Source organism: Populus alba, chromosome 1 (assembly GCF_005239225.2).
Source record: "Populus alba chromosome 1, ASM523922v2, whole genome shotgun sequence".
Taxonomy (NCBI): Eukaryota; Viridiplantae; Streptophyta; class Magnoliopsida; order Malpighiales; family Salicaceae; genus Populus; species Populus alba.
Window position 1 is genome coordinate 3,383,787 of NC_133284.1, and position 25,803 is coordinate 3,409,589.

The 25,803-nt window shown below is 33.9% G+C and overlaps 6 protein-coding genes across 14 annotated transcripts; all 6 read right to left on the reverse strand.

Annotated features, from left to right (window-relative positions):
- Positions 1–1,932: 1,932 nt before the first annotated feature.
- On the reverse strand, positions 1,933–3,609 carry LOC118053939 (uncharacterized). The gene has a single exon (XM_035065346.2). The coding sequence runs from the start codon at positions 3,283–3,285 to the stop codon at positions 2,125–2,127; it is 1,161 nt and encodes a 386-aa protein (XP_034921237.1). The 5' UTR covers positions 3,286–3,609; the 3' UTR covers positions 1,933–2,124.
- A 1,688-nt stretch (positions 3,610–5,297) lies between these two features.
- Positions 5,298–8,428, reverse strand: LOC118053940 (uncharacterized). Of its 2 annotated transcripts, XM_073406256.1 has the most exons (3): positions 7,203–8,428; positions 6,956–7,042; positions 5,298–5,745 (listed from the first exon to the last, which is right to left on the reverse strand). In XM_073406256.1, the coding sequence occupies exon 1, from the start codon at positions 8,399–8,401 to the stop codon at positions 7,265–7,267; it is 1,137 nt and encodes a 378-aa protein (XP_073262357.1). In that variant the 5' UTR covers positions 8,402–8,428; the 3' UTR covers positions 5,298–5,745; positions 6,956–7,042; positions 7,203–7,264. The 2 variants fall into 2 exon arrangements, with proteins under 2 accessions (XP_073262357.1, XP_034921238.1); XM_035065347.2 differs by lacking the exon at positions 6,956–7,042.
- Positions 8,429–10,192: 1,764 nt separating this feature from the next.
- Positions 10,193–11,787, reverse strand: LOC118053944 (transcription termination factor MTERF8, chloroplastic). Its single transcript, XM_073410803.1, has 2 exons — positions 11,625–11,787; positions 10,193–11,532 (listed from the first exon to the last, which is right to left on the reverse strand). The coding sequence occupies exons 1-2, from the start codon at positions 11,634–11,636 to the stop codon at positions 10,846–10,848; spliced, it is 699 nt and encodes a 232-aa protein (XP_073266904.1). The 5' UTR covers positions 11,637–11,787; the 3' UTR covers positions 10,193–10,845.
- A 2,903-nt stretch (positions 11,788–14,690) lies between these two features.
- LOC118053942 (uncharacterized) lies at positions 14,691–17,790 on the reverse strand. 6 transcript variants are annotated; one of them, XR_012169346.1, is made up of 3 exons: positions 16,546–17,789; positions 15,473–15,930; positions 14,691–14,959 (listed from the first exon to the last, which is right to left on the reverse strand). XR_012169346.1 is itself a non-coding variant. In XM_035065352.2 (2 exons), the coding sequence occupies exon 1, from the start codon at positions 17,674–17,676 to the stop codon at positions 16,561–16,563; it is 1,116 nt and encodes a 371-aa protein (XP_034921243.1). In that variant the 5' UTR covers positions 17,677–17,790; the 3' UTR covers positions 14,691–15,950; positions 16,546–16,560. The 6 variants fall into 6 exon arrangements, 2 of the variants coding, with proteins under 2 accessions (XP_034921243.1, XP_034921242.1); XR_012169344.1 differs by having other exon boundaries at positions 14,691–14,956; positions 15,144–15,930; XR_012169343.1 differs by having other exon boundaries at positions 15,144–15,930.
- A 1,624-nt stretch (positions 17,791–19,414) lies between these two features.
- Positions 19,415–20,776, reverse strand: LOC118053941 (transcription termination factor MTERF8, chloroplastic-like). The gene has a single exon (XM_035065349.2). The coding sequence runs from the start codon at positions 20,709–20,711 to the stop codon at positions 19,584–19,586; it is 1,128 nt and encodes a 375-aa protein (XP_034921240.1). The 5' UTR covers positions 20,712–20,776; the 3' UTR covers positions 19,415–19,583.
- A 1,254-nt stretch (positions 20,777–22,030) lies between these two features.
- On the reverse strand, positions 22,031–25,385 carry LOC118053945 (transcription termination factor MTERF8, chloroplastic-like). Of its 3 annotated transcripts, none has more exons than XR_004688452.2 (3): positions 24,087–25,385; positions 22,698–22,912; positions 22,031–22,372 (listed from the first exon to the last, which is right to left on the reverse strand). XR_004688452.2 is itself a non-coding variant. In XM_035065354.2 (2 exons), exon 1 carries the CDS (start codon positions 25,283–25,285, stop codon positions 24,125–24,127), a length of 1,161 nt encoding a protein of 386 aa, XP_034921245.1. In that variant the 5' UTR covers positions 25,286–25,385; the 3' UTR covers positions 22,031–22,912; positions 24,087–24,124. The 3 variants fall into 3 exon arrangements, 1 of the variants encoding a protein (XP_034921245.1); XR_004688451.2 differs by having other exon boundaries at positions 22,031–22,432; XM_035065354.2 differs by having other exon boundaries at positions 22,031–22,912.
- Positions 25,386–25,803: the final 418 nt, after the last annotated feature.

Here is a 25,803-nt window from a genome sequence, read left to right on the forward strand (position 1 = left end):
GCAAAAATAGACAGACAGCAAAGGCAGACAGAGACGAGAGTAGGGCTTTTGTTGGAAGCAAAAACAAAAGCAAAGTGGTTGATGTTGCAGAGGAAATGACAGGTGCTCTTTTTAGATGTCTATTCCATGGGGCCAACTCAACACCCACCATGAATCGGGCCGTTTGTGAGCCCGGTTCAGTGATCAAAACATTATACTTGCATCCTCTCACAAATCACCGTTAATATGCTTTTTTTTTTTAGTGCTTAAATTTTTTTTCTTTGATTTGATCCTTTTTTGGCTAAATAAATTACCATTTGCTTTCAATTAGTTGATGAAGGGTAGGATTAAAATTAGGGGACTATGACTACAAAAAATAGAGAAACTAGGTGTCTTTTTTAAAATTAGCTCGAAAAATTAACTTTCATCCCTCTACGTTCTAATTAATATAATTTCAATCCTTTTTTAAAATTTATTTTTGATCTCACACTTCATTTTCCATACTTTGTAGTTCATGATTTGAGAGACTAGAAAAAAAGAAGTTGATTATTGTTGGTATTGAGGGAATCTTGGTTGATACTAATTTTTACTATTTAAATAATTGATTTTAGTATAAAATTTTTTAAATTAAGGTTAATTTTGAATTTTTAAATTGTTTAAGATTACAAATAAGTTTATCAAGATTTTAACTTGTTTTATAAATATTTTTGATAAAAAAAAAAAGAGTTAAAATCAAAAAGACATAAAATCATAGTTTTCAGAACCAATTAAGTCTAAATTCTGAATTTTAAATTTTAACTAGTTCACTAGACTTGATTTTAAAAATCTATGAAAGGATATATAAAGACGAGCTCACTACAATTTATTGTTTAGGAGCACGCAAAAAATTAAAATAATACAAAAAATTTCTACATCAAATTAAACTATTATATTATTAGCATTGCAGAAGTAAAACTTCTTTGCCATCAAATCTAACTGCCACAAATCTGCAAAAACTCCGGGACTTCATCAGCGTATTTAGTGGCATAATTCACAAGGAAGTCCTAGTTCTTAGAAACCACACAACCTTCTTGCCCCGTTGAATCCAAAACCATCAAAGCATTGTAACTTGCACCAATTCTTTTATTAAATGAACATCGAAGACCCGCAGTGGATTTCGAATTACAGCTTCTGGTGTTAATCACATGCATAAGAAATCCATTTCACTCTGGATTCTCTTTTCTACACTTGAAAAACAGTGAGTGGTGCTTGAATGGGCCAACATTGAAATCTCAGCATCTTAATCACATTCCATTCTAAATAAAAATAAATCTAAAATTGGAAATTTCCAAATGCAATCGAGGTTATCAATGCATTTTTAGCTCGGTTTAAATAAAAAAAGTAGTAAAAAAAACCATAATCTTGAAGGACACATCTCATGGTGGAAAGTTGACTCTGCTGAGAAAACAATCTTAGCAATAGCGATGGCCATGTATTATACAAAATCACATTACCAATTCAGAATGAAATAATTAAGGTATAACCTGCAGAGCTTTTCAAGCCTGGAAAACAGAGTTCAGTTCATCATCAAAGTTCGAAGTTCAAACATTAAGCAACAAGTGACAAAAAAGGCCTAAAGAAGATCCAAGGGCAAAGAGAGAATGTGGTGGGGACACTAGACCCTCTCAGCATATGTACAGGGATGATGGATAATAACCCAACACGTCACTCTTTAGTTGAGAGATTTAACACATCCAAGCGTTATTGGATTTTATTTGGGTTCTTTATTAGGTTTAGTTTTCGTTATTTTATACAAACTTTTGTTCCATTCCTCTAATTTTCTCCTCTCCTCTTCAGCTCCTGCTTCTTCCCAACTTCTGTTTCTTCTTTCTTATCTTGACTTCTCCTCAAATCTTTACTTGTCCGGTAACAGAGAGAAAAAAAAAACCCGAAAGAAGCAGCAGAAGAAAGAAAAAAACAAAAAGAAACCACCACGAGATTAACTTAAAGAAACCACTATCCAAAATGATATACATGCAAAATCAACATGTTATAACAATAAATTTAGGAATGTAAATTGGTTAGCAGATCAAAACTACGTCTAAAGGAAATTAGACCACCATTTGGTGCATTGCAGAAGTGAAGTAAAAACTCACTCGATTGGCATCAAGTATCTATCTTTTTTACTTCCACAGTACCGCGATATATCTCCAATAAGCCTGGTACTTTATCTGCATACTTTGCAACATAATTTTCCCGGAATTTCATCTCACTTCTTGTTGTTAGCAACCAAAAAACCCTCTGGTTCACTTCAATCAGATTCTTTGACTCCAAAACCTTCAAAACATTATACCTCGGACGAACTCTTTTATCAATTGAGTACTGAAGTAAAACTGGATTTGCAACTACAGTTTGTGATCCTAATCTCACAGTATTCACAAAGAAATCCATGGCCCTCCCGATTTTGTCCTCCGAGCATGCCAGTATATCTGGATTTCGTTTAAAGGTCAGCAAAGCCTCATCTTCAGTCCAACCCAAACTCTTCATATACTCAATTTTCCTCTTCCAAGTGGATTCACTCATTCCTATCATCACTCTAAGAGCATGTACAAACACAGGAGCCTTTGGTTCAAGGCCCAGATTCTTAACAGAATTCACTACACGGACCATCCTATCAGGTTTCATCTGTAAAGCTCTCGGATACATCAAAATCAGTTTCGCAACCCTATCATGAGGCACTCCCTCTTTTATCAAGAACACAGTATTTGGTTTCAGAGCATAATTGAAATTAAAGGTAAAATACCACGGATAACGCTTAATAGCTGCTAAAAGTTTCTCGTTGTTGTCAAGAAAGGACTTTAAAAACTCAAAGCATGGCTTAATACAAGAATCTACCTTCCTATTCAAAATCGCCGGAACTAAGACGATAAGCTGAGGCAGAATCTGACCCACAAAACCGTTCTGAGTGAGGAAATCGAACTTGAGCTTGAGGGTGCTTTCTACTCTGCAGAGGAGGACACGGGGCCACTTTTCGATCAATCTGCCTATCTGGGTCTCGTTAAAGCCTTGAGCTTTCAAGAACTCAAGTACAGAAAGGGACTTTTGGAGTTCCTTTTCATGGATTTGGAACTTTTTAGAAACTGAAAGAGCGGATTTTAAAGGAAGCCCGCATGAATTGACGAGGAACTGAACTGTAAATGATGATGATGAAGATAAAGAAGAAGAAGAGTTAGTGGATAGTGGAGAAGAATTAGAAAAAAGTGAAGCAGCAGATGTCTGTATACATCGTCTTTGCAACAAAGAAATGAAGTTCCTCGCGGCGGCCATCTTCGATCTTTCAATGGGACAGACAGAAAAGAAGAGGCGGGATTAGCATAGCTCTGCGCATGTGGAGTGCTTAGCTGGATTATCATGGGCCGGGTCTAGTAGGGTTTATAGGTGTCCCACTCCATCCAACGCTCTTCATCACCTCTCTTTTTCTTTTTCTTTTTTAATTCAAATTTGATTGCCTCAGTCAGAACCCAAGTTAATAAGCCTGAATTGGACGGGTTAATCGGAGTCATTTACAATAATATTATTTTATTTAAAAAAAACAATTAAATTAATATCATTTATTGCCTCAGTCAGAACCCCGTCAAATTTTCAACCTAAACTAGACAAAAAAAAAAAAAAAGAATTCAAATAGAGACCCGGATTTTGTACAAAAACGAGAAAAAATGAAGTCTTGAAGGTTAATAAACACCTGTAAGATCCAGCGCATATTGTAGCAAGCATATGATTATAATCTCTGACTGAAATAGGCTAAGTCAGGGCAATGCTTTATATTTTCTTGACATCATATATTACTTTAATTATCCACAGGGAAAAAGATAATCAAAACATAGAAACAAGAACAAAAGGAGTTAGATTGAAATGATCATGCAACTCACGGTAAACGATCTCCTCATATGACTAAGATTTGTATACCAGACAGAGGATAGAGAGCGTATACCAGCCATGGAGGACGGTGAGCTTCGGGGCAGAGAGATAGACTAGACAAAGAGAGCAATGGGAAAGGGGCGACTACTTTTGGCTCTGTGATTGCTGATTTACAGTGTTTGATATTACAGTGAGAAATAATTTTGTTCCTGGCTTATTGGAATCTGCAATAAATTGCATCCATGATCTGCTCATATGTCCCAACACTTTCACTTTTTCTTCATGTTGAATCACAATCTTGGACAGAATTATTTGTTCCTGAAATTTCATAATCCTCCAACATCTCTCCACAGAAGACGTTGTTGTCCTGTTGGTTGCTAATCTGAGGAGAGTTTGTTGCTGCTGAAGTTTCTTTTGTTGCTTCTGGGATTTTGTAGGCTCCAACATCTCTCCATAAATTACTTGCTGTTGTCGGTTGCTGAGCTGAGAAGGATTTGTTGCTCCTTGGATTTCATCAAAACCCAACATCTTGCCACAAATAATGCTGTCATGTTTACTGCGCTGTATGCTGGACTCATCGGGTCTGCTGTTAATATGCAGAAAACATTTTTGTACGAAAGAAAACATGTTTTTCATTTAGATTTCCAAAGCAAATTTCTTTTCTTAAGGAAAAAAACACAATCTTAGAAAACCAGATTTTATAAAGAAATTGAACAGGAAAAACGGTTTTTCAAGACAAAAGGGCTGCTCTGTGGTTAGTTACTGCAGAGGAAGAGTGAAAGACATGAACTAAACTGGTCACTGTTACTATTGTATTGTGTCGGTTGACAGAGTGGACGCGATCGCAGATTACATAGCTTAGCATATTGATTAGAATATATGCTCAAAATCATGCTAAGAAAAATAATTGAATTCTGGGCCAACTTTCATCCTCAACATCTCTTCATTACCAACTCAAAAAGATGAACTCCATAGTTTGTCAACTGCCTGTGGATAACATCAACTGCTTTGATACAGAGAGAGAGATTGGAAATGGTGGAAAGGTTAAGAATTAAGGGGCATCCAAATGAAACCGCATCTGCTGGAATTACCCTTCATAGTTAAATAGACTGGAAAGTACAGTAAAACCATGAATGAACATTCACAGTTCTCAAAGGAAACCAGAATTTCATAAAAGCCATCATCATTTTCATCGTATCATGGCACCACCTTCAGAGGAACGACAGGACTCTATCTCCTTTCCACGCAACCACGACTCTCAGAAATTCCTCCTGTTCAAAGAATAGTATCTAGCCAAGCAAGCATTGAAACAGTGTATAGAGATGGGGAGGGGTTAGGGTTTTTTAAGCCTTAAATACTATGACTCTAAAAATAGAGAAAGAAACTAGGGTTTATCAAGCTTTAGAATTACATTCCTAAAATAATTCTTTAACCAATAATTTATTTAATTTATGAAAAATAAAAAATAAAATTGTTTAAATAGAAATTATAACTTACTTAATAAATGAAATCTAAAACAAATTTAAAGAAATTCGAAAATAACTAGAAAAATAAAGAAAAATTTTAAACATCATTTTTTGGGTCTAATTTAGACATGAACTGGCCTCGGCTAATGCTAGCAAGCTGACCCATAGGGAACTTGACAAACACGCTAGAAAATGTCAGCACCATACAACCATTTTATTAAAAATTATGTTCCTTTTTTGTCAAAAACACTAATTTAACTCGTCCAATATCCTGTAGGTGGAGAAGATGCAGCAGAAAGAGAGGAAGAAGCTCTTGAAGAAGGACGCAAAAGTCTTATATCCAACATGGAAATTCCTGATCTGCAAAGCAGGATGGAAAAGATATGAATTGGAGGAGGTTATCCTGCGAAGGGGAAAAAAAAACAGAGCAAGTTAGTAGGTAGGAAGCATTACCATTGATATTAATATGAGAATCCAGAGCTACTTTTAAAATTAGAGGATTTGATACTGCAATGAGAAATTTAAGTTTGGGCGTGAAATCCACAAGGACTACCCTTAAAATCTGCTCTCTCAGTTTCGGAGCTTCTTGGAAACGGAAAGATAAGACTTCAAGGAAGGCCCCGCATGGGTTGATGAGGAATTGAAATGTAAATGAATTGATGATGAAGATGAAGGGGATGTTTGGAATAATGGTAAAAATTATTTTTCAAAGTTATTTTTCCTTGTAAATATATTAAAATCATATTTATTTTTATTTTTGACAAATCACATCAAAGCAAAAAAAAAAAAAAAAAAAAAAATTTTACAAAATTAAAGTTCAACCACAACGAAACAGCTTAGTGGAGCTAATTCGCTGTCGGTTCACTTTAATTGGGCAAACTCAGAACATTTTCAATTTGGATATATTCTGATTAGAGCTCAAAATAGGCGCATTTATAAGATTGTCATGGCTGACCCATTTGAATCTGTGATGTTCCAAACTCAAAAAACAATAACAAGATAGAGAGGGTTTTTTTTTATTTAAGATACATTTTCAAAAAAAAAAAAAGTGATGAGAAAAAAGTTCCTTGTGATCAAAATGATGGCATGGTGATGACCAGCAATTTTCTCATAAAAGACCATCTTTCATATTCATTCTAGTTAAGAGCTTCTAGCTGCAAAATATGGAGTTTATCAAGACAATTGCTTCATGGTTTGAAAAGAGAAGGGAATTGGAAATAGGGGAAGCAATACTGCTATATACAGCATTCAATCAGTTTGTACCACCTGCCTGCTAATAATCTAATAAAACAGTCACCAAGAAAATTAGCTGGCTTTGGTTTAACATTTGAAGAGAATGGCAAGAACTAGAGAGCATTGGCCAGGCCTTCAAGAGCAAGAATACGTAATCTATTTCAGCAAACAATGAAATTCAAGGGACCTATGACATCTTTTCAAAGAATTGCAGATGAGAAGATGAACTGTCAACAAGAAAACTCAAGGGTTCCAAGTCATGGTTGCTTGCTGCAAACTAACAACTTGACTTGTATAGTTCTGAATTTAGAGCAGAGAAGTAATCTACTAGATTATGCGCCTAGAACTTGACTAAGGATCAACCAAAGAATGACACTTACAATATTTGTTGTTAGGTCCAAGAAAATTAGGTGGCTTTGGTTTAACATTTCAAGAGAATGGCAAAAACTAGAGAGCATTGGCCAGGCCTTCAAGAGCAAGAATATGCAATTTATTTCAGCAAACAATGAAATTCAAAAGTAATCGGTAAAACAGGCATTACAAATAAGAACTTCAAATAGCTTCTCGGCATGCGCGCGTGCACATGTAAGCACACACACATATAGGTATAGATATGTATGTGTTCACCTGAGAAAAACATTGGCCTGTGATAATGGAATGGAAGTGATGGTTGGGAGGTAATCAAGTATCTATCTTTCGGTCTTTGTTGTGCCCCTGTATACCTCCAATAAACCTGGCACTTTATCAGCATACTTGGTAACATAATTCTCCAAGAAATTCTTCTCACTAACTGTTAGCAGATAGTTCGTCTTCTTGCCGATTTCAATGAGCTTCTTAGACTTCAAAATCTTCAAAACATCATACCTAGGACGGAGCCTTTTCTCAGTTGAATACATAAGAAACTTAGGACAGGCCATGATGGCCTGCCTTTCCATCTTAATAGTATTCAACAAGAAATCCATCGATTTCCTCATTTTTTCCTCCGAGGATGATAGTTGAAACGGGTATTGCTTAAATGCCTGCAAAATCTCTTCTTCAGTCCACCCAAAACTTTTCATCACCTCAATCTTCTTCTTCCAAGTGAACTCATTCATGGATAACATCGATCTAAGAGCATATATAAACATGGGAGCCTTTGGCTCAAGACCCAAATTCTTGACAGCATTGACTGCATAAACCATCCTATCGCGCCTTTGATATATAATTCTTGGTTGTGCAACAATCATTTTTACTACTCTCTCTTCAGGCACTCCCTCTTTTATCAACAACTCCACATTTGGCTGTATAATACTCTTCCAGTCATAGGTCAAGAACACTGCACATCGCTTAGAAGCCGCTACAATCATGTCATTACTACCAAGAATGGACTTAAAATACTCAAAACATGGCTTCATATTAGATTCTAAAGCCCTTTCCAAAACATTCGGATTTGATGTAATAAGCTCAGGAAGAAGCTTACCCACAAAGCCATTTGCGATGAGGAACTCAAATTTTGGTTTGAGATTGGTGTCTACTCCACGTCTGAGGATAACGGGCCGCTTCTCAATTAATTTGACGACTTGGGTTTCTTTAAAGCCGTGAGCTTTCAGAAACTCGAGTACTGATTGGGGCTTCTGGATGCTCTTCTCGTCGAGTTGTAACTTCTGGGAGACAGAAAGAGCAGATTTTGAGGGAAGCCCACATGAGTTGATGAGGAAGTCGACTGTAAATGATGACGATGGAGCAGTGGAAAGAGGAGAAAGTGTTGGAGTAGATGACGATGATGTTGATAGAAAACGTTTCTGTAAGAGAGGAAGCAGGTTTCTCATGGCTCCCTTGGTGTCCATTTCCTGGATGCAGATACTTTGCCAAACCTAGAAATTCATTTTCCTGGAAACAAATGTTTGGCATCAGTCAAAGGAAACTCAATTCCAGTCAACGGAAAAATTTTAGCCCTGTTTTTAAAACCGGATTTCCTTTCTTTGTCTCAAATAATTCACGCAGATGCAAGGGTAATTGTTTATCTATTATTTCACTGCAACCATGCTTTGTAAATGGTTAGATATTTCACTGCAACCTCCCATGCTCTGTTAATTTCACTGGAACCTCTGTAAACCAACCCATGAGAAGGCAACCCATTCAACCATAGCAAACCGAACCATGGAAATTCAACCCAGCAAACCCAGAAATTAACCCAAAAATTAACCAAACACAGCCCATACGTTATTTCCTTTCACCTTTGTTGCTATCACAGCAAACAATCACCACTGTCACAACAAACCAATATGGTGAATTCAATTCAATTACATTGATAACCTGTTGGTTGCAAAATGCTTGGCTGGGCTCAAAATGGTTAATTAAACTAAAATGAGATTAGAATGATTTGTTTGATAAAATATTTTTAAGAGAATTTAATCAGTGGTTTTCATTGTAAATATTTTTTTTAGTTTTTTTTTTTTAAAAAAATTTATTAATATTGAATAAGAATAAATATTTTTTTTATTTAATTTTTTAAAATTTATTCTTTTTAGATTTTTTCATGATTTTTTTTATTTTTTAATCAAGACTTACAGTTTTTATTTAAAAACAATACTTCAAATAAATAAATATATTTTTTATTAAGATAAAGAAATAAATTAATAAAAAAAAAAGGGTTCTTTTTACAAATAATTTTTTAATTGCTATTATTTTTTAATCAATGAGCTATGTTACTAATTATTTTTTTAAAAAAAAAAAACTATTTTTTTGGTCAAAACATCAAAAAAATTATATAAATAAAAAAAGATAATTTTGATGGAAAAATATATTTTTCTTTTATAATTTTATTTGTCTTTTCTACCTTTATCTATTTTTATTATTATACAATTAAATAAAAAATAAATTTCAAAAAAATTAACAGCAACCAACACGCAGTCATCTATGCTAGTGGTTAGCCCAGGACTTCCTGGGATCAAAATAAAAAGAGCGAGCCTGAAAAATCAACGAAAATTATCATCTGCTGCCAGATTAGTCGCTGCTAAAGCTGTCAGCAAGGATCATGTCATTGGAGCCGGCAAGAACCTAAGCTGCCGGCTTCCCTTCAACAAGATAGATACGGGGGCCAAACAGGCGGCGGTAAGGTGATGACCATCGACTTTTCTTCATATATTTTCCTGATGAGAGTGGAAGAACTACAGAACACCTTCCTCAGCCGTTAGGAGTGATTAAGCTGTTGATTTGCTGAAAGCTGCAAGCATGCAAGTATTTCAGAGGGTAATAGATATGGACTTGGAAAGAAATAAATGTACATGATCAGCTTTGTATTTTGCACAAATGAACTTACATCTCTGCCAAAGTATCCATCGTTTTTTCTCCTGGTGGCATCCATTTACACCACCTATAAAATCCAGGGACTCAACCCTCATGCTTAGTAGTTAGTAATACTAATTCTCCAAGCGATTCTTCTCACATTTTGTCAGAAATAACTCAATCTTTAACTTCCCTTTAATCAGCTACTCTGATTACATAGCCTTCGTCAACCCAATTTTCCTCTCTAAGAATGCCAAAAGAAGCAGGTATGACATAAAAAAGCCCCCTTAATCTCCCCTCTGCTCCAACCCACGCATGTTCATCAACTCAATTTTTTTCTTCCGAGTTGATTCACTCATATGTATTGTATCAACGTGCCAACAACGTGTAAGCACAGAACCCTTAGGTTCAATGCCAAATTCTGTATCATATCAACATGCCAACAGCATGTATGAACACACAACCCATCGGTTCAAGGTGAAATTCATAAAATTCTTAACGTTGCATAACACCTTTCAAATCATAACAGTCACAAAGAAAAACCTTAAAAAAAACCACCATTGTGTCATTTCTACCAAGAATACTCTTCAAACAAACTCAAATGATGGATCACTTTGAGAAACCAAGGGCTTCTCAAAAGTTAAAGTTATTAGTTTTTTAATTTGAGCTATAACCACGGACAGAATACATGTTCAAGGACAGGACCTGTTTGAAATTTTCAAAAGGCCCTTAGATTCTCGTATTAAAGCATGCATGACATTTCTTTTTGAAGGGCAGGGCCTATTAAAAAGAAAGATTAAAAAAAAAGGTCAAAGAAATGAACCAGAAACAAGAGCTGCCGTGATAAGAAACTAATATGAAAAATGATAGGATATTGAACTCAGTATTCGAAGAATTAATTGAACGATATAAAATGACAGGTACAAACTAGGTCTAATTCAGAAGAAGGGAAGCAATTTACAACCATGTGTTATACTTTGTATAACACAAACTAACTTAGCCATCAAGCGTCTTTCTCTGTTCTCATGGCTGTACCCTTGTACAGCTCTAATAGACCAGGGACTTCATCCGCAAACCTGCTGACATAATTTATAAAGAATTTCTTCTCACTCGTAACTAGCAGAGTAGAAATTTTCATGTCTCCTTTAATCAGTTCCTTCGACTCCAAGACATTTATAACATTATACCTTGGGCGAATCCTTTTATCAATTGAGAAGCCAATAAAATTAGGATTAGCAATTAAAATTTGTCTTTCCAACTCCATAGTATTGATATAGAAATCTATTGCACTCCTGATTTTCTCCTCCGAGAACGCTAATATTTGTGGATACCTCTTAAAAGCCCTCAGAATCTCCTCTTCACTCCACTGCAAACTCTTCATCACCTCAATTTTCTTATTCCAGGTTGTTTCAGTCATTTGTAACCTCACGCTAAGAGCACGTACAAACATCGTCTTATCTGGCTCCAGACCTAAATTCTTAATAGCATTCATCGCATAAACCATCCTGCCACGCTTACTCAGTATAGTTCCTGGATTTAAGATAATCAATTTTGCTACCATGTTCACAGGAACTCCCTCTTTTCTCAAAAAATCAATGTTAGGTTGCGCATTGACATTCAAATCAGCCGTCAACAACCTGGAAGAACGCTTAAGAGCCGCAACAATATTCTCATTGCAGTATAGAAACGACTTCAAAAGGTAAAAAGCTGGTTTAATACGAGAATCCAAGGCACTTGTAAGTATTTCAGTATGGTGTATGATAAGGTCGTGAAGGAGCTTACCCACAAAGCCATTTGCGATCAGAAACTTGAATCTGGGAACGAGATTGCCTTCTACTCTGGACTGGAGGACTTGAGGCCGCCTCTCAATCAATTTGGAGATGTGGGTTTCGTCGAAGTTGTGAGATTTCAAGAATTCTAGCACAAAGGGAGGATTTCGAAGATTTTTTTCGTCCAGATTCAGCTTCCGGGAAGCTAAAAGCGCAGATTTTAAAGGAAGCCCACATGAGTTGACGAGAAAATCCACCGTGAATGAAGACGAAGATGATGAGGATAGTGAGCTACTAGTAGATTGCGTTGCTAGAAAACGTTTTTGAATAAGAAAAAGCTTCATGGCCATTTTCTCACTAACGGGAAAAAATTTGGTTAGAGAAGAAGCTAACGAGGACTGATCCCTAATTTCATCGACTAGGCGTAGGGTTTGTTTTGTGATTCATGAAAACCGGCCGGACTCTCAGTTCCCCTTTCGTTTACCTCTGAAATATGGGTCCATTGCTTGCTTATATACTATACACATGTACTTGTGTTATTAAATGATTTTTTAAATTGTTTTTTTTATATATATTAAAATAATTTTATGTATATTTTTATTATTAAAATGTCAAAATTTAATATTTTTTTCAAATAAAATATATTAAAAAAAAAACCCTAGATAAAAACTATTACACATCAAAACACCAGTGAGACCAAATCATTGGCTCGGTCTGGCACTCTTTCACGGACATTAGAATGGAAAATGCATGTAAATAAAGTGGATTAGTTGTAGGTGGATCTTTATGTGCTGTTAAGGCAGCTTTAAAGATTGCAGATTTTTAAAAAATAGTTTTTTAAAAAAATATATTTGAGGTTTTTATTAAAAAAATATGTATCTACGTAAAACTTTTACATGTAAAATAAATAAAAATATGATTTTAAATAAAATACATGTTATTTCAGTTTTATAAAATTAAAATTTAAAATGCAATTATACATCTAGTCCAATGCAATCAGCAAAAAATATTTGACTAACCAATTTATTTATTTTTATCTTGGTTGGGCAAAAATAAATTAACCACAATAACAAATAATTTTAGCAATTTTCGATATAATTTTATTTTTTATGCCAAGAAATTTTGTTTTACTTAATTTTGGTACAGCTAGTTTTCTGGCTCACATTTCTGGGCTAGATTAAAAAATAAATGAACCTAAAGAAATTGTTCTAGGCCTCGAAGAAACTACTTATTATTGTTATTAAATTCAATGTTAGTATTAACTTCGAATCCTTTAAACCTGACTCTTGCCTGATTTGAAATTAAAATTAATGACTTTACAATTACTGTAACATGACTTGTGGCTATTTGGTAGTGTGGTTGCGGGCGAGGTTCTACTAGAAAGGAAGAAAAAATGTGGTTGCATGACTCATTAATTTTGACAAAATGCTCTTCTCATGCTGACAAGTATTGTCATCATGCTCCATAAAAAAAAAAAAAAAAAACCATGAAAATTTTAAAAAAAAATTATTTTTTGTGAATTTGATCGCAATTCCAATTAATTATTTTTTATTCAAAAAAATTATTTGATGACGACAATAAAATATAGATAGATTTCGTATATGATGACACATAGTGTAATATAATAATAAAAATATTTGATATCAATATTATTTATTTCATGATGTAATAACAGTAGTTAAATTTACAATATTTAAATTAAAATCATTAATATATATATATATATATATATATATAATTATTTTATAACCTCAATTTGAAAAGCATTTTTTTTAACCAAACACATTAAACTACTTTTTCTTCGACCTCAATTTCAACCACAGTTTTAACCAAACCTATTTTTTCAAACCAACCTTAACTAAAGTATTTTTTATAAAACAACTTTTTTCAAACTACGCAATACCAAAACAGACAGTGACAAATGATTAAAAAATAAATCATTTTTTACATCAGCTCAAACCGCACTCAATTTTAGCAAAACAAAAATTCAAAATTTAGCCAAACACAGGTTCAACTGCAGAAAACAGGCTCTTACTTGACATATCAATTGTAATTTGAAAAAACATATTTCAATAATTTCTTTTAATATAGAACAATAAAAAAAATTATGAAACATCAAAACTATTTAGAATCATGAAATTTAAAATTAATAAAAAATAATTGAAAAGATAAAAATTGATTAAAAAAGAAACAAATAAAAAAAAAAAAAAGATTCAATCAAAAAAAAATAAAATCAAAAAAAAATTAAAAAAAAAAAATTATTTGACAATATTATTAAATCAGACTCAATGAGTTAGTTTTGAAATCTCTCAACCCAACTTCATACTTAGCTCGAGTTTAAAATTAACATGCATGATAGTTGACTCTACATGCCCCAAGCAACTTGGTGGATCCAAATGCAACCAAAACAACCAGTAAAAATATGATTTGATTTTAAAAAAAAAAAATGATATTTTTAAAAAATATTAAAATGAAGATATATTGGATCGACCAGCCTTTTCAACTTAACTCACAAGGATCATGAACTCCATTAGGTTTAAAAAAATTATTTTTAAATTATTCAGAATGAAAAATTAAAGAGATTATAATAACTTATTTAAAATTAATAAAATATTCAAATGATAAAATTGAAAAGAAAAATTAGAACTAGTTTTTTAAAAAAAATATTAGAAAAAAATTAAGTTGCTTCTCTGTTTATATAAACAAAGCACTATAACGTTTTTTTTTTTATCTAGTAGAGAAAGTAATCTAAATTTAAATAAATTTCTGATAAATGGATGACAAACTCAACATCACTGTTAGGTAAAATAATACACACAAACCTGAAAGGTGACCCGCCAAAATATAAAGAAAATGATTCTTATATATTTGTGAGATGCAGAGCTATAACCATGAAATGATCTCACAAATTTATATCATTTTTCTTAACCAAGGACTCACCCTTGTTGGTTACCAGATATGGCTTTAGGACAACATGAAAACATAGAAATATATTTGTAAGAGATTATTATCCTGAACAACTATTGATTTTGCTTCTACAAAGAATTACTTGTGCGATGGAACATAAAATCAAAAGGAATAAAAAGAAGAAAATGAGAATTCATCGCATAAATATTATGCCATGTTTTTGTATTAGATTCAATGTATTTCCTATACATTACAAATGCATATATACGTGTGTGTGTGTGTGTTAAAAAGAGGACTTCTCTAACACGATTCTAAGCACACATCTGCAATGAATACATTAGTTTCTCACCATAACAAAACCAACAGACTTGCTTTCTGCCCCCACTATTACTTGTTGAAGAACTCCAACTAGCTCCTTGGAAAACATGGAACAATCAACTGCTGAAACATCAGGCATCAATAATAAATACATTAGTTTGCATGTATGCAGCTGTTCATTAACGGATGCATGTTTAAGCAGCAGCAGCAGCAAGCGTGACCAAATTGGAATTTCAGAAGAAATTTTATGTACTTGGCCATCTGCTGACATTCAACTAAAAACCTAGAGATGCATCTCGATCTTTACCATAGTCTTTACTCTAGCATAGGACTGAAGTGTATCACTTCAAGAAAACTGCTTCTGAAGCTAGCGAATCCCAGAAGATGAAGTGCTCATGTCATGCAATTTACCATTGCCGTCTGAGCTTTAAAGGAGATTGAAAGGAATTGAAGAAGGGGCACACGAATGGAGCTCATAATGGCAGAATGATTGCGTCAAGGAAAGGTAGTCGTTCATTCAATGAGAGATCAAGGGCAACATGTAAGCAATTCTTTAATTGTAAATATGAACAATTAAATATAGATTATAATGCCCTGATTTTTACATTTTAATAATTATTTAAAGAAAAAACTTACCTTGAGAAAATGTAATCTTGAATGTAAATTGAAGAAGAAAACTATGTTTCTCTTCTAACTCTCAATTATTTCCACTAGAATAAAACATCTTGCATTCTCTCACTTTATCTGCCACTGATGGCAAATAAACCATCCAAAAAAACCCAAAAAGGATGCAAATCTGAAACGCAGTATGATTGCAAGAAAACATCACCTCCCAAATCCACATAATCCAACGTGGAAAGGAAATACAACTGTTTAGATAATTATACACTTCTGGAATCACGCTTGTAACATAGTTTGTATCTAGCTGCATTGCTGCACTTTGAAACCCTGCTGGAAGTCTAGATTTTGCCTGTCCCAAGCAACCTTATTGTTGAGTATTTGAGACCAGCTTCCTGAGTTCCTGAGTATGACAGTGACCCGCCAGTACCAGCAAGAGAGTTAATTGGCCCTGAACTTCTTCATATCCAACACCCCTGCTATTTTGAAGCCAAAGCTATAAATAACCAATCAAATCCTGAACACTCTACAGGATTCGGGCATGTGGGTTTATAAACAATGAGGGAGGGATAGCCACAGAAAGAAGTTCAAGGTAGTTTTTGCAATTTCCCATTTCGATCATGTTAATTCTGTTACTTGATAGCATATATGAACTGTAAGCAACCGAGACCTTTTTAGCTCACGAGCATTCTTTGGAAAAAAATAACCAGTATGTTTTTATGGCTCCTCTTACGCTTCGCAGCTCAAATCAAGATTACTATTTCAAGTTAAAATTCAAAGAGTAAAATCCCCTAGGATTGAAATTCCAATACTATTATGCAAATCCTTCAAGCGACAATATCTGTTTGAATTTAAATATGCAGCTAATGATCTAACAGCACTTACAAACATTCCAAAAAGCTACCACCAATAAAAAACTTTCAGAAACCAATGTCCAAAAACAACAACAAAATGAAACTTGGACAATCAAACAATAAATTGAACAATATAAATTAGAGACCGTTAAATAGTTTACACGACATCATTACAAAGCCACCGGGATAAGAGGAATTTAAGCTCCTATTGTATAATGCATTAAAAAAGCAACTTACTATTTTGCCATCAAGTTATAGCCCCTTCGTTTTTCTAATGCTCCCATATATCTCCAATAAACCAGGAACTTTGCCCTCGTACTTGGTAATATAATTCTCCAAGAACTTCTCCTCGCTTATTTTTAAGAAAGTTGCAGTCTTCCTGACTCTAATTAGCTTCTTTGACTCCAAAACCTTCAAAACATTATACCTCGGAAAAATCCTCTTATCAAACGAATACTTGAAAATTGAGGGATTTGCAGTAATAGTTTGGTGTCCCAGCTTCACTGTATTCACAAAGAAGTCCATCATGCAGTTGATTTTCTCCTCTGAACATGATAAAAGAAACGGGAATCGCTTAAAAGTCCCCAAAATCTCCCCCTCGCTCCAGCCAACGCTCTTCCAAGCCTCAATTTTCTTCTTCCAAGTTGGTTCGCTCAATTGTACCATCACCCTAAAAGCGTGGATGAACATAGGAGCCTTTGGTTCAAGCCCCAAGTTCTTCAGATAATTTGCTGCAGAAACCATCCTATCATGCTTAATTAGTATGGTTCTTGGGTACGACGTTAACAGTTTTGCCATCTTATCAAGAGGCAGCCCCTCTTTAATCAGGAAATCAATATTTGGTTGCACACATGACTTTAAACTATATGTCAATAACCACGAAGCACGCTTAAGAACAGCTATGATATTCTCATTACTGCCTAGAAATGGTTTCAAAAGTTCTAAACATGGCTTAATGCGAGTATCTAATCTGCATACCAAAATTCTCGGATCCGACATCAGAATTTGGGGCAGAAGTTGACCCTCAAATCCATTTTTAATGAAGAAGTCAAATTTGGGCTCCAGATTGTCCTCAACTTTGCAACGGAGGACAGCAGGACACTTTTGGACCATTTTGGCGATGTGGGCATCCTTAAAATGGTGAGATTTAAGGAATTCTACTACAGCTTGCGAGTTTTGGAGGTTATTTTCATCGATTTGGAGCTTGTTGGAAACTGAAAGGCCTGGTTGTAAAGGAAGCCCGCATGTCTTGATGGGATATTCAGCAGTAAATGATGATGAAGCAGTGGGAAGTATAACAGATGTGTTGAAGAAACGTTTTTGTGCAAGAGAAAGCAGGTTTCTCATGGCCATACAGGCGCTGGCCATTTTGTAAGCACAAATTTTGGACAAGAAGGTGAAGACAGGGAAGCGGAGAGGTTTTTGTTAGGGTTAGGGTTTGTTGATGGCTATCTGGCTATCGATTAATCCAGGTTTCCAATCATTGGGCCACATTTGATTAGGTTCCATGGGCCTGCAAAGAATTGCTCTTTCATTTGTTTATTTATTTTAAAGTAAACGATCCCAGAGTCCTTTTTAATTGTTTTTAAATAAATTCTATACTGATTAAGTCAGATATTTATATAAACAATTATTTAAGTTTTTTTTAAAATAAAAAAATTTCTATTTATTATTCATATATTTTTTATTATAGTATAAATTTTCAATAAAAAATTAAGGAATTTAAAATGAATATTCTTAAGAATTAGAAGTATAAAAAGTATATTCCTCCTTTTTGTTTCGAATAAAAACATTTTTTTTTATTATAAATGCAATTTCTTAAATAGAAATTTATCATGATTTTAAAAATAAATCTTAATAAATAAAAATATACTTGTGTGAGTAATATTGTAATTACTTAACACAAACTAATTTCATAAAACTAAACTATATAAAAAAACTAAAACCAGAGTGAATCTGATTTAAAAAATATAAAAATATCCATAATAAAAAAAAAATATTTTATTTTCATTGAATAATATATGATGTTTTTATTAAAGGGAATCAATCTTCGTAATTCAAACACAACTACAAATACATGTGTGAGTAACGTTGTAATTACTCAACACAAACTAATTTCATAAAACTTCATGGAAATATGCCAGCTTCGTTCTCCATTTTAAATTTTAAAAGAGAATAAAATGGGTGGTGTTTTATATTTATATTTTATATTTTCTTTTGTGTTTTTTTAGCATTTTGTTAATTAGAAATTAGACTTCGTGTTATTTTTTCAATTTGTTTTTTATATGATTATTTTAGTCTCGTAACTTTGATCCCATGCTTGAAAAATTAATCCAATTGACGCAATGTTTTTTTTTCTCTTAGTTTCATCTTTTAATATTAATTTATTTAAAAATTAAGCTCCATGATTTATTTTAATTTATTTTCTATCGAATCTCATGACCTGAGTTAGAGTTTTGTGATTATCTTGATCGCACGACTCAAGTCATAGGCCTGACAGGTTAATCTAATTTAACTCAAATTGTTTTTTTATCTTTTTTTTTTAATTTTATTTAATATTAGTTTTATTAGAAATTCAATTTTATTGTTTATTTCAATTTATTTTTTATAGAATTATCTCGATCTTATAACTTGGAATTACAAGTTTAGCATATTAACTCGAATTAACTCATATTTTTTCTATATATTTTTTTAATTTCATTATTCATAAATAATTTAATTGGCAACTTGATTTCAAATTTATTTCAATTTATTTTTTATAGAATTATTATGATTTTATGATGTAAATCATAAATTTAATAAATTAATTTAAATAATTTAATATGATTTTTTAATGAAACTATATTTTTTTTTAATTAAACTATTTTTTTTTCTATAATCAAAATTCTTTTTGGATGCACCAAACCAAGACAAGTTAATTAAATGAATCTTGCATGATTTTTTTTCTTTTCATCCTGAAAAACGTCAACAATGTCTGAATAGCGCAGTACGGTGTTGATTTCTGCAGCCAAAACTCTTTTCACTATTTCAGTTACCAAAAAAACTACAAACAAGCCAATTATCTCAAAAAAATATCAAAGAAACGAACAGGGAACAAAAGCAGCAGTGATAAGAAACTAATATGCAAAATGATAGGAAATTGAACTCAGCATTCGAAGAATTAATTGAACAATATAAAAATGGCAGGAAAAAACCAGGTCTAATACAGAAGAAGGGAAGCAATTGCAAGTATGTGTTGCCCCTTGTATAACACAGACTACCTTACATTTCTGCCATCAAGCTTCGTTCTCTGCTCTCATGGCAGTTCCCTTGTACAGCTCCAATAAACCAGGGACCTCCTCCACATACCTGCTGACATAATTTATCAAGAATGTCTTCTCGCTCGTATTTAACATAGTAGAAATTTTCATGTCTCCTTTAATCAGCTCCTTCGATTCCAAAACCTTTATAACATTATACCTTGGACGAATCCTTTTATCAATTGAATATCCAAGAAAAATAGGACAAGCAATTATAATTTGTCTTTGCAACTCCATAGTATTGATATAGAAATCCATGGCACTCCTGATTTTCTCCTCCGACATTGCTAATATTTGTGGGTACCTCTTAAAAGCCCCCAGAATCTCCTCTTCACTCCACTGCAAACTCTTCATCACTTCAATTTTCTTATTCCAAGTTGTTTCAGTCATTTGTAATCTCACGATAAGAGCACGAACAAACATTGTGTTGTTTGGCTCAAGACCCAAATTCTTAATAGCATTCATCGCATAAACCATCCTGTCACGCTTGCTCAGTATAGTTCCTGGATTCAAGATAATCAATTTTGCTACCATATCAGCAGGAACTCCCTCTTTTCTCAAAAAATCAATGTTAGGTTGCGCATTAACGTTCAAATCAGCCGACAACAACCTCGAAGAACGCTTAAGAGCCACAACAACGTTCTCATTGCTGTGTAGAATCGACTTCAGAAGGGAAAACGCTGGTTTAATACGAGAATCTAAGGCCCTTTTGAATATCTCAGTATGGTGTATGATAAGGTCGTGAAGGAGCTTACCCACGAAGCCATTTGCGACGAGAAAATCGAATTTGGGAGTGAGATTGCCTTCTACTCTGGACTGGAGGACTTCAGGCCGCTTCTCGATCAACTTGGAGATGTGGGTTTCGTCAAAGTTGTGAGATTTCAAGAACTGTAGCACAAAAGGAGGATTTCGAAGATTTTTTTTGTCCAGCTTCAGCTTCCGGGAAGCTAAAAGCGCAGATTTTAAAGGAAGCCCACATGAGTTGACGAGAAAATCCACCGTAAATGAAGACGAAGACGAAGACGAAGACGATGGGGATAGTGAGCTACTAGTAGATTGCGTTGCTAGAAAACGTTTTCGAATAAGAAAAAGCTTCATGGCCATTTTCTCACTACCGGTAAAAATTGGGTAGGAGAAGAAGCTGACGAGGAATGATCACTAGGGTTTGTTTTGTGGTTCAACAATTGAATGAAAATGGGCCGGACTTGGAGTCCTCCCTTTACCACTAAAATATTGATCCATTTCTGTATATATTATTACACCCACGAGAGACTGTTTTCTAATTGTGTCGTAATTTAAAATGTTTATTTATTTATAAATATAATAAAATAATTTTTTTAATTTTAAAAATTATTTTTGATATAATGCATTAAAATAATCTAAAAATATAAAAAAAATTATTTTAAATAAAAAAATTAATTTTTTTTTATAAACACAATGCAAACCGCGTTTTTAAACACACTCCAGGTCCTGTACCCCTTCAATTACATCATAATACAACTATCACTTCTCCAAAACCGCACGTAGACATACCTTTACATCTAACATTTAATTTTAAATAATAAAGGTAAACTTTATAAAATTCATAAAAAACAAAAATTTGAAATTAAAAATTCATAAAATATATATTTCATAAATAATCACAACAGCGTAATAAAAAAATCTTACAAAAAAATTTAAAAATCTTATTGCAAGTTCTCAAAATTATTAATAATAAATGTCTAATAACAAATCTAAAGATATTATTTATCAAATAGAAATCATTCAGCTATTATACAACCATTTAAAAATCAATTTCGAAATACTTTCTTTCACGAATCAATTTATAAAACATTCTTACAAAAATCCTATATCATGCATTCACAAACATCATTGTCGTGGCTCTGACAGGCCTTTCTTGAACAGGAGAAGACTGCTTATGCAAATTCAATAATCAACGAACTGTGGAAACATCATAAGAAATAAGAGGCGAAGAAGACGAAGAGCTGGTGCTATAACATAATATAATAGGCTATATGTCGATGAAATTCTCTTCCTTCCTCCGCTTCATCTTTTTAGAGCGTATTTGGTAGTTGGTAGCGGTTACTTTTCAAATAGCTTTTCGTGTCGAAATACATGCCAATAATTTTTTTTATTTTTTAAAAATTATTTTTGACATCAGCACATCAAAACGATCTAAAAAATACAAACCGCATTTAATTTTAGTAAAAAAAAAAATTAAAATTTGATGAAACACCATTTGAAACGAAATGCCAAACGGTGTTAGTTGAGTGCTTCGCTTCCCTTTTTATTCCCTTAATTTAGGCTAATAATAAGACTCTATTTAACTAAATCCATAAGGTACAAGCAAGTCAATTTTAACATAGCAAATTTTTATATTGTTTTAAAGAATGGAATACATATAGCAGAGGAAAAATACATAATTAAAAAAAATATTGATTCTATTTAAAAATAACAGAGTTTGTGAAGATTTAATTACCTACCCTGCTTGGACAATCAAAGTACAAAATCTTAGCTCAAACAACATATTCATATGAAAAATATAGCCTGTTAAAATCCCTCGAAACATACTTGTTAACTTTGACAAGCCTCGTGCTATCATATTTTCCCAGACTGTTAAATATTGCTTATAAAGATTCAGAGCCAAACTGGTGGTCAAGGAATGCTATGTTGAAGATGATAGTTAGATGAAAATTATGCCAGAAAATGCAGTAAATTGTCTCTCTGTAGCTTCTCGATGCATTCTAGCCCAAAAGAAACAGAGCCTGGGAGAAACAAAATCCAAATTAAAAGTTTTCCAAGTTGATTGCAAAGTCAACACGTTCCTGCAAAGGAAAGAGGGGGTGACAAAGTTGACAGGCAGATGCAATCAGAGATCGGCAAACGAAATAGAGCCTGAGTAAAAAAATTATCTGAATTATCTACCTCAAGAGAAAACTAGTCCTAAAGCTAAGACTCAGCAAACACTACATTACCATTAGTCATTCATCTAACTATCTGACAAGTTGAGTTTTAAGGTTGAAAAGACTGGGAAAAAAACCTAAAGAGCATGCTGCATAGACCTGCCCCTCGGGGTGCAAGAATGATCACCTTCAAGCTGCAAAGTAGCGAAGAGCTTTGCGCACAAGCAGGAGAGCATTTTTTTCTCTTAAACTCATGGTCTGGATACAAGGAAGTTGAGACAGACCCTCCATAAGAATTACTTCCTTGATCCTTGCATCACCAAATTTTTCAAGTAATGGGAACATATGTTAGGGCAAGATAACTGTCTGTAAAGATTTTGGGTCCAAGATGAGGTTGAGTACCTGGTAAAATGCAAGAAACATTTCAAGCACAGAACTAACTGAAAATTTAAAAGAGTGGAAAACCAACCACGTGGAGAAATGAGTTTTAAGGTTGAAGAGAATGGAAAGAAGAAAAAAAGAGCATAAACCTAATTTGCAGGGTGACTAGAGTGATTTGCCATGATGGTGAGCAAGTGCTTATTTACCAAGATGCTTAGCTGCTAATATACAATTTGCCCCCCTCATAAAGCATGGACATATATAATTGAAGTATAAAAACGAAAATAATGCAACATCATTGTTCTACAAATCGATATTATCACTAGTAAACTTCAAATTATTGTTCACATGAACACAAATTCTTGAAGAAAATTGATGTACTCGACCCACCACAACTAACTGATATGAAACATACATCTTTGCCATAGGCCTGCCTGTTCAGCAAAATATAGAATGGAAAGGGACTGAGGCTATATAATTTCTTCCCCTCAGAACCAAGTGCTGTTAGTGAACCCAACCTACAAAGCCAGACCCAGAGGTCCAAACCCTAAATTAAAGTATCTCCTCCAATTATTTTTATCCCCTCTGCCTTTTCTTTCTTATCCGCAACACTTTCAATGAATAAAAGAAACCTGAACCATGAGATGCTTATCATTTCATCAAGGTCCTGTCACCACCGAGCAAGCTACACAACTTTATCCCCCTTTAAACTCTTCATTAAAATTGCTCTTCTTCAACATTCTCTCCTGGCCAGCCAAGCACAGCTATCCAACCAATACATAGTCTACAGCTCACAAAATCTTTCAGCAGAAGAAGTGTGGATTTGGCGAAGGGCTTGTTTATTTCAACCGGAAAGGCAAGCTTAGATTTGTAGTCTCTGACACTCAACCACGCATTATTTTTAAGTTTAATGTCAGAAAGCCTATGATTATGTTAGTTCCAGCTTCAAACATTTGAAGCTTGACAATCAACGAAGTAAATTCAAATTAAAAATTCGAAAGTGACAAAACTCAAGAGATTATTCTGTTTCTTGATTCGAAATAGTCTAGAAATAGACGTGATGGTGAGAACAACCACTGCAAGATAACTACATAAAATAATGATAAATTTTACAGAGTGTTCAAAGAATTAATGCGGCAATGCAAATTTAAACAGCCAAGCACAAAACCTCTCTGATTCAAGAATATTATCTTACTTAATTTGCAGTGCAAGGTAAGCGTGCATCTTTTTCCATCAATTATCCATCTTTATAGGCTTGATGATACCCTTATATGTGTCCAATATACCGGGGACACTGTTTACATACTTGGAAACATAGTTCTTCATGAATTTCTTATCGCTCATTTTTAGCGCCGACCCAATGCTTATGCCCTCATCAAAGAGCTTCTTTGACTCCAAAGCCTTCAAAACATTATACCTTGGTCGAAGCCTTTTGTTAATTGAGTAATGAAGAAACAAAGGGTTTGCAATAATAGTTTGTGGCCTCAATCCCACAGTATTCACCAAGAAATCCATCACACCCCTGATCTTGTCCTCTGAAAATCGCAAAATAGCAGGGTCTTGCTTAAAAGCCCGGAAAATCTCCTCCTCCGTCCACCCCAAACTCTTCAACACTTCAACTTTCTTCTTCAAAGTGGACTCGCTCGATTGCATCATGGTAGTAAGAGCATATATAAAAATAGAAACCTCTGGTTCAAGTCCCAAATCCTTGACAGTATTAACCGCATAAACCATCCTATCATGCTTCCGTTGCACAACCTGTGGGTGAAACAGAAACAACTTTGCAACCCTATCAACAGGAACTCCCTCTTTAATCAAGAAATCAACATTTGGTTGCACGATACTGTTCCAATCACAAGTCAACAAAAACACAGAACGTTTGGAAGCTGCAATAACTTTCTCGCTGGTACCGAGAATAGACTTAAAGTACAGAAGAGATGGTTTAATATGGGAATCTAATGCCCTTTCCAAAATCACCGGATTTGATAAAATAAGTTGGGGCAGAAGCTGACCCGCAAAACCATTCTCGATAAAGAAGTCAAACTTGGCTTTCAGATTGTCTTCTATTCTGCGCAGGAGAATCTTGGGTCGCTTTTCAATCAATTTGGAAATATGGGTTTCGCTAAAGTCATGAGCTTTCAAGAACTGGAGTACGGATTGAGGGTTTTGGAGTTTGTTTTCACGGATTTGGAACTTCTTGGAAACTGAAAGGGCAGATTTTGAAGTGAGCCCGCAAGAATTCACAAGGAAATGAACTGTGAAGGACGACGATGAAGAAGAAGAGCTACTGGTGGGTAATTGAGCTGTAGGAGGAGAAAGTGCAGCAGAAAATGTTAATAGAAAACGTTTTTGAAGCAGAGAAAGCAAGCTTCTGCTATGTTTATTGGCGGCCATTTCTGACAGCAAAATGCTTGTGTTTCAGATTTGACACAGAGGCTGGAAAGGGTTTTTGACTTTTGTTAGGGCTTTGACTCTGAGGGTACACGAAGAACGATTGTGAGCTGTGCTGTCAAGGATCCAAATGGGCTGGTCTCGATAGGGTTAACGTGGGCTGTTATTTTTAAAGTTATTGTGGGCTGTTATTTTAGTGGTCCAATATTCTTGCTCTTGGATTACATTTTCGAGATCCATGATTCTCTTATGAGTGGGTCCTCCTGACCATAACTAAGAATTTAGTTTAGGATTATCCCATCAACCAAAAACAATATTATTTTATTAATTTTTTAAATAAAACATTATTTTTAATAAAAATAAAGAAATTTTCAAGTTTACCCTGCTGCGTCTCACCTGGTTATTAATTAGGTCAATTAAATCATAAATTAACTCATTATTATCCATGTTTAACCAAATCAATATTCAGACTTGTGTAGCTCAAGCCAGGTTTTAAATAAAATCATTTATTAAACCTACAT

Bases quoted from the DNA above. Each gene is read 5' to 3' on its own strand.
- LOC118053939 (XM_035065346.2), bottom strand. From the start codon at position 3,285: ATGGCCGCCGCGAGGAACTTCATTTCTTTGTTGCAAAGACGATGTATA.
- LOC118053940 (XM_035065347.2), bottom strand. From the start codon at position 8,401: ATGGACACCAAGGGAGCCATGAGAAACCTGCTTCCTCTCTTACAGAAA.
- LOC118053942 (XM_035065352.2), bottom strand. From the start codon at position 17,676: ATGGCCAGCGCCTGTATGGCCATGAGAAACCTGCTTTCTCTTGCACAA.
- LOC118053941 (XM_035065349.2), bottom strand. From the start codon at position 20,711: ATGGCCATGAAGCTTTTTCTTATTCGAAAACGTTTTCTAGCAACGCAA.
- LOC118053945 (XM_035065354.2), bottom strand. From the start codon at position 25,285: ATGGCCGCCAATAAACATAGCAGAAGCTTGCTTTCTCTGCTTCAAAAA.